Here is a 12031-nt window from a genome sequence, read left to right on the forward strand (position 1 = left end):
AGGCCTTTCCACCCATCTGCCTGCGAACTGAGGCCATTGTCGAACTTTCTCCTCCATTAGCAAACTTGCTGGTGTGGCAAGCATGCACAGATATATTGAATGTTCATTTGCCGAGAGATTTCTGTAAGTTTTAGACCAACAGAGGGTAAGAAACCACTCCCTTTCATCGGTGCAAGTGTGTAGAGGAGACACCATCTTTAAAGGAACAAAAATGGCGTTTTGAAGCTCACTTGATCAGTGTTGCAGCCTTGAGGTCGTTTTGTAAGTTGTATACAGTTTGTCCTGTAATTTTTATTAGACTTTTAATGTTTTAATTTCACTCTTGTAATAGATACATTAAGATTGGACATATTACGTTAACTGTCTACATGTAAGTCAGGTTACTTTAGCGAAGTAATGGTTCTACATTTAGTTCAACTAAAAATAAAAACACATCGAAAATAAAACAAACCAGCTTGTAGTGCGAATAGAAAATCATTCATATTAGCGAGTTAAACAATGTTCACATTAATATAATAAATGACCAAGATAAACTGCTTTGCTAATAAAACTTATTTTCATAACACGTACACAGAATGTGCTTGAACAATCCTAAGTTTATGTCTAAACTTAGATTAATATTTATTCGTAGTCATATGTAGCAGATAAACCTTTTTGTACATCAAATATCATCTAATTGTCCAACTACGCTGAGATAAATTATATGGACTTGAACCATTCTAAATTATATGGACTTGAACCATTCTAACTTTATATGTATAAACTGAGATTAATATTTGTTCATAGTCAATTATACGTAGCAGATAAGCCTTATTGTACATCAAATATCATCTAATTGGCAAACTACATTGAAAATTATTAAGTGATAGAATCATTTTCTTAACATAAAAAGGTTGTATAGTAGCTTTATTGTTACTGCATATGCTTGTCTTGATCGGATATCGTCTCCTTAGTCAACGGGCTCTCATACTCGAGAACCAGGTAGTAGAATATCATAGGAATTGCACTAAGAAAGTACAAAATGACACAACCAACTGATAGGATTTCTAAATTTCCCTTGGATGTGTCTGCTTCCTGGCCTTCCTTCGAACTCAGGAGGTAGAGGAGGCCATAGAACACCAAGACGTTCTCTAGAAACGACAGGAAGTAATAGTAGAAGCATCTCGATAGATCGAACTTCTGGCAGTCGACGAAGGTGAAGACGGTGAGAACCGAACCCAGAGCCTTCGATGCAAGGCCCTCCAGCCCGCTTCTTTTTACAGATCTGTCTTCGATGCTTGCCAAGTGCACGCCAAAGGTGGCCAGCGAGTGAGCGACGCAGCCCAAGAACACGACGTATCCAGCAACGGAAGCAAAGGAAATCAACATCAGGGATCTTGAACCTGCCGGCGGAAAAGGGAACCATTGGTCCATTTATATTGCTCCTAAGTGCAGGATGTCCACAAGAAACCTCCCTGATTTCCTATTACAATTGGCATGGGTTCGTGTCCTCCTGGGTTTTCGGCCTGTACATGGAACCGGTGGCAACCCACCATCGTGAAGAAATTGGGGAGCTACGAGTGAGTAGCGTTAACCTGGTCTCGGAAATCTCTTATAACGGCTGAGGGTTCGACGTGCTGACCCCAGGTCACCCTATTACCGGTTGAAGATCTCCACACCTCAAGGTAGGATTGTGGAAGGGAGACTGCCAGTCGGGAGATAGGACAAATAAATTCAAAGCAATTCAAATGTTTCTTCTTATTTTTATTTATTTTAGTGTACTTCTACGTGGACTCCTTTCGTAACCCTCAACATGTCTAGCCGATACTCGAGATAGACCCATGTGCGCACTAGTATGTCGGCGGTGATGAAGTCGCGAACGTTGTGCCGATTAACTATCCCAAAAATGAAAAATTATGTTTGTGAATGTTTGTTTACACACGATTCGGTCCAGCATTTCAATAGCAAACTGTTGTGGTCTCTCTTGTGGCTGCAGTGCCTAAACAGCTTGCACTTTGTATGCATACAGACGAAGATGTTTATGCAGCACATGGGATGTTCAGCTCTCGTGACGCTCTGCGAACTGACTTTGACGGGCTTCTCTCGAAGGCTTCCCTCATCACCTCTAAAGTGCGTTTTCTGCCAGAAGTTGACTGTCTTAACACTCCCAGTGGCTAGAAACTTGTCCTGCCAAGCCTTAATTGTTTACGTCTGGTGGCTGCCGTTCAAACGCACGTCTGAAATGTCTTCGAACTGAGATTGGCAGTCTCGTTTCCGCATACCACATGACGCACTGCGCTCTTTCTTGTACTGTCCTCATTATTTGCTAGTTGCTTTACATGATGCCGCAAACCGCAAGGCTCTGTGTCGAATAGTTTCCGTACAATTATAATTTGAAATCGGGGAGGTTTCATGTGGACACCCTGTAGAATTGCTTCAAAATGACTATGCTACTCTACTTTATTTTTACGTTGCTTTTCTACCTATTGGAATAGTCGCGACGAGGATGAATGATTGACTGATGGAACTGGTGATATTACAACCACAATGACCCATGCCTGATCCGAGTTCGAACCTGTGACTTTGTAGATCAAGTACACTAACCGCTGTGCCACGGAGGCTCGCCGAGTCCATTGAGTGAGGAGTTTTAAGTCCACATTATGCACACCATTCCGGGACTGTCCTGGAAAATCCGGGACATATAAGCAACCTTATGGTTATAGTTCTGCTATTGTGTGGAAATGTAAATTTTTAAGACGAAGTGTTTATAACGCGAGAAAAACAATGTGTTCTTAGTTTTACCTACTGATCGTATGGGGCGCTGCAGTCGAATTGTAATTCGAAAGATTTTTGCTTCCAGTCCAAGACTTCAAGACTTAACTGATAAGACCATTATTGAAGTATGTTCACTTTAAGTACGTTCTTGCACCTCTCGGACACGACCAAAAGATAGCCAATGGAAGATTAAAATACAACATTACAGGATTTGAACTTTCCCTGAGAATGCCTGAACGTGAAACACGAAACAATGTAACTTTACATGGGGCAACTTCAAGCTAGCAATGAACATGCAAAGATTTTGTACAGTTAATGTAGAGTGGGAAGTATAAGTATTAAGAAGCAAATCGTCCACCACCATGTCCAGTGTATTTGTTTTTACGAACGGAGAGCTTCAAGACTTGAAGAAAGAATCTCTCACTAACCTCTGCACCACCACATGTTGAAATCTATCCCTCAAAAACTCACAGAATACAAGAGAGAAATTAATGAAACTAGTCATGGACAATTTGCCTAACACCACCTGTGCATTACACTGTGCTTATGAATCTGTGAAATTTATAACATCTCGATGTTGGGATTGTTTCGATGTCTGTGATTAATTTTTGATTGCGTATATTCTGTTAGAATGACATCATCTACTAAAGAAATATGCAAAGATAGTACTTACAAGTGAGAGCTCCGTGCCAGAGGAAGCTGAAGAGTGTTTTTGGCATCTCAACAATTTCCGCCACGTGATCCTGCACCTGCCATACCCAGGGAAGAAATACGGACACCGTCCACGTGAGTTGCAGGGAAGGAGCCCATATTCCCAGTACATGCTTTACGGATCCTGAAAACAATCGAGTATTTCATTCCATGTCGCTAAAGTGCGCATCAAATCTCCTGCATATGGTGGTAGCCAATAGCAGCGCACTGCAGCGGTGCCATGTCGAAATCTCACACGGAAAAGAGACAGCGTGGTTGTCACGGAAATAGGCAACGCCGCACGTCTATGATTCGCTGGTGCTGTTCAGCCGTTCAAGGCCATATGCAGGAGATTTGACGCGCACTCTAGTGGCGCTGCAAGCGTTACGCATTTTTATACTTAAAGCTACAGTATCTGTGTGATCTGTGTTTTGAATGAATTCTTTAATTCTGTGTTTTAAAAGGAGTTTCTTTTTAACAGCTCTGGATCATTTGTAAATTTAAACAAGGTATGATGATGACATGTTTGATTTCATTCTTTATGTTATGCCACAGAATGGAATAAAGATGAGAATAAAAATTCTTGTAATCCTGTATCACACATACATAAATCAAAACTAATCAAATTAGTCACTGCTAATACTGTATGTATGCGTATCTATGTGTGTGTCTATAAAATGTATACCTATGTACAGCGGAGCCGATTAAGGGGGACAGTGCCCCCCCCATTTTATGCCCTTGCACTATGACCTCTTAATGCTAAGCCTTGACTATCAAGATAAAATAAATTGCACCCCCTCCCCATCAGTTTTGGTATCAAATTGCCGATACTGCCTATGTACAGTGGGATACATAAGTATTGCTCAGCAAATCGTCCATAACTATTCTCATTGGATTTTATCTTAATCCTACGTATTTTTAAGGACTGTATTTTTACCTATAACTGTTCAGAGGTTGCAAGCAGATTGTTCGGTATGACGGGACATTACAAATCCCGGCATCTGCGTCATGTTTCGTCGTCTGCAGTAACGCGCTATCTCGGCCCCGAGCCAAACTGAACGCACTGTAGTACAGGGTAATTCAAAAGTCTCTTGACATTTTCCTTACATCGCTAATGAATGGTCTTCAGGACGGGATAAAAGACACTGTTTTTTCCAGCAAGATGGTGCACCATCCCATTTCGCCAGAATTGTTCGTGACTACCTCGCTGATACTTTCCCCGATAGGTGGGTCGGCGGTGGTTCACCAACACTGACCGGCTTGCTCTCCAGACCTGACTCCTCAAGATTTTTTTGTCGGGTTTCATTGTGTGTTTTTCAGAGAGAGGTGTGCTATGCCTAGACTTACAGGGCGACCACATTGAAATGTATTGAGTTTGTCTTCTATTCTATCAATAAAATGCTTTCTGATTAAAATGTCAAGACACTTTTGAATCATCCTGTATTACAACTTCAAAAGAATCTGCATCAGTATATTTATTTTCTCTTGATTAGTTACAAATTGAGGTTGATAGATTGTTTGGTTGAAGTTGGTTCAATTTTGTATTCACAAGACCTGAAACAGGAGACAGCTTATTTACAGGAAATAAGTTTCACAAAACATTCTTAATCTAAAAGGTTTAGAAGCTGTAAAGAAATCTTCATGTCGTTGCATAATTTGTATTCCTGTCCAGATGATATTAGAATAATAGAATGAAGAAGACTTAGGTGGACAGGTCATGTGGCACGAATGGGCGAGGATAGAAGAGATTACAGAATTCTTGTTGGGAAACCTGATGGTAAGAGACCAGTAGGAAGGCCAAGACGATAACGTTGAGATGGACCTAAAGGAAATCGATAAGGATGGAAAAGATTGGATTGATCTTGCCCAGGATAGGGACAGATGGAAGGCTTGTGTTGCTGCAGCCATAAACCTTCAGGTTTAAGAATGCTAGAGAGTGAGTTAGTCAGATATATCTCCCGGAATTGTAATCTTTAAAGTTGGAGAGCCTATGTAGAGATTCCATTGCAAGCAAGGACGTATTTAGGGGGAGGGTCCAGGGGTTCGTACCCCCCTCCCCGAGAAACTTACTAAATACTAAAATAAAAAAGTGAAAAATTACTTTTCAGCATGCTCTGTACTCGATTGTATATGGTTATTATTATTATTATAATATTGGAATCGTACGGCTTTGAAGGACAGGACGAAAGATGATTTATGCACACTACTACTTATGAATCAGGAACTTCAATTTTCGTCAACTGGATCCAGCATCCATTTTTTCAAGTTCGATAAATATTCAATTCTTTACCTATTTGTCATTACTTTTCCGTGTTTTATGCAAAATTTGGCAATATTAAGTACACACAAGCTAGATATAAAATATATATGATGTTATGTCTATATTCATATACCATCTTTTCACGTATTCGTGTAACAATAAAAATGCAACATTAATAAATTTACATATTTAAATAATATTTAATTTAATTATAACTTAGTTATTTTAATTAAACATTTCTATTATTATTATTATTATTATTATTGAGATACTTGGTTTGAGAACTTACCAGCAGAAAGGCTGAGCCAGCTGGTGTCTTGCGTCCAGGCGACCATCCTGAGCAGAATTTGCGGGATGCTGAGCGAGATGCATTCCAGCACGGCGGTGGTACCCAGGAGATTCATCTCCCGATTCATGAGACGGAGGAGTACATCCTGCACAGCCAAAGTCCCCTCCGTCGAAGCCTTCCTCGCCTTCCCGCCCAGATGCATCACTTTGTACGTTCTGCAATGCATTCGATGCATTAGAAGGCAAATTACAAGGGAGAGCCAATTGAAAACCTAAATTTGATTTTCTTTCTTATCTAGTAGGTTCCTGTATGTTGGGTGGCACAAGTTTCCTGCATTTTATCACAGACCTATAGCTGATCTACATATATGAGGGGCAGTCAAATGAAAACCGAACACCCACCATAAAACACATTCCTCGCAAAAGCTGGCAACACTGTTGTTACGTATCGATACTACCATCTGTAGGGTAGGAGAACTGCATAGTGAAAACGCACAGGTCCACACAGTTGCTTTGTCATTGCCCAGGAGGTGAGCGTAGTGAAAAGTGTATTCGTCCAGCATTGGAAATGGAGGCAAGCAAAGAAGAGCAGAGAGGTGTGGTTCGTTTCTTGGTGGCTGAGGGTGCTGGAACACGCGAAATTCATCGTCGCATGTCTGCAGTGTATGGCGAACACTGCATGTCCCTGACAAGTGTGCACGAGTGGCAGAAGAGATTCCGCGAAGGACGCACATCACTGCAAGACGATCCGCGGCCGGGACAGGCCCATCGCGCGCCATTACGCCTGATGTGATTGCGAGGATCGATGATCTGATCTGGGAAGACCCGACGAATCACAGAGGAAGAAATTCGTGTTGAGGTTGGCATTAGTCATTGCTCTGTGCATGCCATTATCAAAGATAACCTGCAGTACCGAAAAATTTGCACGCAGTGGGTTCCGCATCAACTGAGGGAGGGACAAAAGATTGACAGAATGACTGCATACCTGAGTCATTTGCAGCGGTACCACGAGGAAGATTATGCGTTTCTGTCACGTATCGTCACAGGGGACGAAATGTGGTGCCACCATTTTGAGCCCGAGAGCAAACGACAAAGCCAACAATGGAAACACGTCGATTCTCCCCCCGCCAAAGAAATCCAAAGCTGTCCAGACGAGTTCCGGTAAGGTCATGATGAACTTCTTCTTCGACTGCAAGGGCCCTCTGCTTGTCGACTTCCTAGAGCGTGGAGCCACAATCAATGCGCAGTGCTATGCAGACACGTTGCAGAAACTGCGACGTTCCATAAAGTCAAAATGCCCTGGAATGCTGTCGGACGGAATCATCCTTTTGCATGATAACGCCCGTCCCCGTACTGGTGAGGGATAAGCTTCAGACATTTGGCTGGGAAACGCTTGAACATCCTCCGTACAGCCCCGATCTTTCCCCTTGTGACTTCCACATTTTTGGCGACCTGAAGAAAGACATTCGTGGACGTCGGTTTCATTCGGACTAGGAAGTGCAACAGTGGGTGAGGTTGTGGATCCATCAGCGACCTAACTGTTTCTACAAGACTGGAATTGATCGTCTCGTCTCCCAGTGGGATAAATGTCTTAACACTTGTGGCAATTACTTTTGAATAAAACAAACTCCATTGTCACTTCGTAGCGGGTGTTCGGTTCGGTCAACTTTGAGTTAGTGCCTGTATACCTCAAGAAGAATAAGTCATTGGGGTCCACGTGCAGTCACTTATGAGCCACTACGAAGGCCTTTCCACCCATCTGCCTGCGAACTGAGGCCATTGTCGAACTTTCTCCTCCATTAGGAAACTTGCTGGTGTGGTAAGCATGCACGGAGATATTGAATTTTCATTTGCCGAGAGATTTCTGTAAGTTTTAGGCTGACAGAGGGCTAGAAAGCACTCCTCTTCACTGGTGCAGGTGTGTAGAGGAGACGCCATCTTTAAAATAACAAAAATGGCGTTTTGAAGCTCACTTGATCAGTGTTGCAGCCTTGAGTCTTTTTGTAAATTACAGTTCATACCTCGTGTAAATTTGAGCTGTATACAGTTTGTCCTGTAATTTTTGTCAGGCATTTAAGGTTTTAATTTGACTCTTGTAGTAGTATCTTCTCCAAATACTAGTTATTGACTACGTTATAATATACAACGGACAGAAAGTTTCAAAATTTCTAGAAAAATATAGGGTGATTCATAAGTCTGTGAAACATTCTAGAAATTTGCTATACTATATCCCGCGTATCTCTGGAGCGAGGGAACGAAAATTAGTCTCTGCGCAAGTAATGACTCAGGAGGAAGTGCACTGCTTCGCTCCGCCAACTCGCAGTCTCCCCTTCTCTGCCGATATGCGCGGCCTTTTTCACAGATTCCCGGGACAGAGTATAGGCCGCGCATAACGGTAGATACGAGGAGAAAGCGAGTGTGCGGAGCGAAGCTGCAAGTAGTTGGTATCTGCAGTCTCTTTTCCCCCTCCACGCAATGCAGTTTCCTATCACGTGTTCACTAGCCGAGCCTTGTTTTCGTTCGCTCGCTCCAGAGATATGAGGGACAGAGTATACAGGAGCATTCAAAAAAAGTGGTCTTACTCTATGTAAATTACAAAATGAATTTATTACTGTCTATAATTGGATTAACGTATAAATGTTTGTAAATGCCTATAATTTGTAAATTTCGCCATTTAAGCATCTGTAATAAACCATGTGTCAGTTTGATAATTTATTATTATTGCTGTAAATGAGGCACGCAAAATAATGTCAGTACCAGTGGCGGCGATTGGGTTCCAAAACTGGGGGAGGGGGCAAAGACAGTATATTTATCTTTGTAGATAAGGTTTAGCATAGTGCGGGGACAAAAGTGGCGAAAATTGGGGGGCAACTGCCCCCCCATCGCCATTACTAGTCAGTAGTGATGTAATAATTAGAATGGTAATAATTATTAATTGTTTAAAATCAGTTATTTGAATAATTAGGCAGGAAAATAAATTAATAAATTATGTTAAATGATCATCCTAAAATGCAAGGAGGAAACATTACACATGAAAATTAATAAACAAATGTTATAAACTAACAAGAAACATTCAGCAAACACTGTACCTGGATACAAAATGGAGGCCAAGGAGGGGCATGATGCATCGCATCAATGAAGAGGCAGCCATGTTTGTGTCCTTCATACTATCTTCAGTTTTGGCTTGGAAAACATCTCTGGAAAATAGATATATTTATTTATTTTAATTTAAAGCAGGAATGGGCAATCGTAATACTCTCTTAGCATAATTGGTTTCACATGTATACATGAAACCATTTATGTAATACATGTTCTATACATATAGAAAACTCTTTACATTTGGTGTACATTACAGTATTTCCCGGCGTAAAAGACACTTATTTCCTTTAAAAATAAGTCTGAAAAACGGGGTGCGTCTTATGCGCCGATACTCAATTTTTTGATTACATTCATATCTGGACATTTTCTCTGTTCTGAGTTTGAGGATTTCCTTCTTGCTTTCTTGCGGTGTGTGACGAAGAAGATAAAAATGTATTTTCTCCTAATTAGATTAAGGTAAGTTATTTGTTGAAAGTATACCTACACATTACTTTATATTTGAAATACTGCAAATTAATTATACCGGGTGTCCCAGATGTCTTTCCCTGATTACAAACTTTATTCATATCCGCTATATGCAATGTAGAGATGTGAAAGTTGTGCCAAAATGTTGGAAAACTAACCAAGTTTACTTGTTGCAGGTTTCAGTAATGTGGCTGTAGTGTAGCAGTGTCAGTGACCAGAAAACCGGAAATGTTCACAAATCAGGAAAAATCTGTGTCATGAGACCCGGTCACCAATAACAGTGCAGAGGAACTTTCAAACAACTTATGGAAAGATGCCGCCCAATGTCGAGAGCATTAAGTCGTGGTATGACAAGTTCAAGAATCTGTTGCTGACTTACCGAGAAGTGGCCGAACCATCAACCTCAGCGATTTCAAACAACGTAAAACATCAGCCAAAAAGTTATCTTTATGACATCTTACACAAATGTTTATTTTTTCGTGCATACAAAGTGCAAATTGTACAGGCTTTGTTGCCTAATGGTACCAGGGGACACACTGAGCTTTTTCCTGATTTCTGACCATTTTCGGTTTCCTGGGGACTGACACTGCTACACTACAGCCGCGTTACTGAAACCTGGAACAAAAAACTTTGCTAGTTTACCAACATTTTGGCACCACTTTCACATCTCTACCTTATATATAGCGGATATGAATAAAGTTTGTAATCAGGGAAAGACATCTGGGACACCCGGTATATTCAGTGATAAAGATTTTTCTTTAAAAAAAAAAATGTGTACAAGAAAGGATGTGCGTCATATACACACCCAAATACGGTATATTGAAAAACGAAATCTATTTTATTTCATGTGAAGGGCATTAACATATATTTATGAAGCAGTGCTTGGAAGCATTTAGCATGTTAACATAACCTAACCTAAGTAACATAATTACTCGTTCCCCCACTCTTTTGCCTTGTAAGCGGCCGCAAGTTCGAACCCTGTTGACACACATAGTAGATTGAGGAACAGTTTAAACTGTACACAGAAAACACTAAATGCATCATAATATATTGATACGCCTGAAAAGCATCGATTGATGAATTTAAGTGTGTTTTTTTTCCATTTGCCAAGAATCAGGTTTACATTTTCATGAACTTTTTTAATATAATTTGCAAACATAACACCAAAATGCATAATCATCATATGATGTAAGTAAGTATTTCTATATGTCGAACTGTATCTTAATGCATTAAATGACGCGTTTATTAATGCACCTTCCTGCATCTTTCTTGACGATGTACTTAAACATTCTTTCTGAGCTACAGACTATGCACTATCTGTGTCAGTTGATGCGTTTACTTTTATCATTATTTTAAGGTTTATGGTGCTGTGAAGAGCGTGGCTACCTTATTACACCAGTTTTACACAAATATATTAGTCTACATAGCAATTCAGCAAATTTAAAAGCACAAGATATTTAATAAGACATACAGTATGTGTGTTTAATGTGTTTAGATTAGCCTATCTATACACAAAGTTCACTGCAAACAAAAGATGATGTACGATTTTCAATAGATTAGCTTGGTTATAAAGTAATAGAACGTTAGGTAAATTTCTCGTAAGGTACAGACGGCTGAAATTTGCTAGTTCGTTTAATTTGAATATTCGTACTTACGTATTCTGCATTGAGAAACATTGCTGAAGGTGGCATTTCGCTTATTTCACGGAAATAAGCTCTATTTGCGACATATCGAGTAAGTTTTCTTAGTTTCTTTTTGCCTTCGGAAACACACAAAATGGCGGTCACAGTTTCACTACCGTACTCGGCATGCAGTGTTTCCACCCCACTGCACCCAAAAATACCTACGTAGCCCCACAAACCATTGACACATAGCCCCACGAACCATTTCCGGTAAGGTTAGGTTAGGTAGGTTCACGTATAGGTTACAATAGTTAAAAATTGGTTTCGAAAAAAAAAATATGCGTAGCCCCACACACCATTCTCGCATAGCCCCACGAACCATTGACACAAAGCCTCACAAACCATTTGCGGAAACGTACCTTCTTCAGTTACAAAAACACATGTTTGGAAACACTGACCGGGATTACGTCATCACACACAGACTACATCCACCTGGAAGTAAATGGATGGAAGAGCAATTCGTGCATCGGTCACATATTAATATTGAAAAATAGATGATTTACCGGCAAAATTCAATGAACGATGCGAGAAAACACTTCTACGAACTTCCAGAAGTATAAAGAAACTGCATTCGGTAAGTAATTTCACCTGTAAATTTGATGAAATGCGTCTGTCCCTTACGAGAAATTTACCGAACGTTATAAGGAACGGTGTTACACTGCAAATGACTATGATCGTCACATAACATGTTCTCAATATTACAAAAATATCACTTCGAAATGCATACAAGTGTTTGTAAGAGGAACGGTTTGGTAACAGTATGGTATAGTGAAAACACATTTCTTCAAATTTA

The 12031-nt window shown here is 40.4% G+C and overlaps 1 protein-coding gene across 2 annotated transcripts in view; it reads right to left on the reverse strand.

Annotated features, from left to right (window-relative positions):
* Positions 1 to 544: 544 nt before the first annotated feature.
* LOC145981805 (uncharacterized) overlaps positions 545 to 12031 on the reverse strand; it is a 101312-nt gene continuing 89825 nt past the window's right edge. For both annotated transcript variants that reach the window (XM_083115233.1, XM_083115232.1), the window contains exons 2-5: positions 9082 to 9189; positions 5994 to 6208; positions 3428 to 3589; positions 545 to 1382 (exon numbers count right to left, since the gene is read on the reverse strand). In XM_083115233.1, the coding sequence (XP_082971359.1) occupies positions 913 to 1382; positions 3428 to 3589; positions 5994 to 6208; positions 9082 to 9189 (955 nt within the window). In that variant the 3' untranslated portion in view covers positions 545 to 912. The remainder of the gene's footprint in view (positions 1383 to 3427; positions 3590 to 5993; positions 6209 to 9081; positions 9190 to 12031) is intronic.

This window comes from Lepisma saccharinum, chromosome 30 (assembly GCF_977018435.1).
Source record: "Lepisma saccharinum chromosome 30, izLepSacc3.1, whole genome shotgun sequence".
NCBI lineage: Eukaryota > Metazoa > Arthropoda > Insecta > Zygentoma > Lepismatidae > Lepisma > Lepisma saccharinum.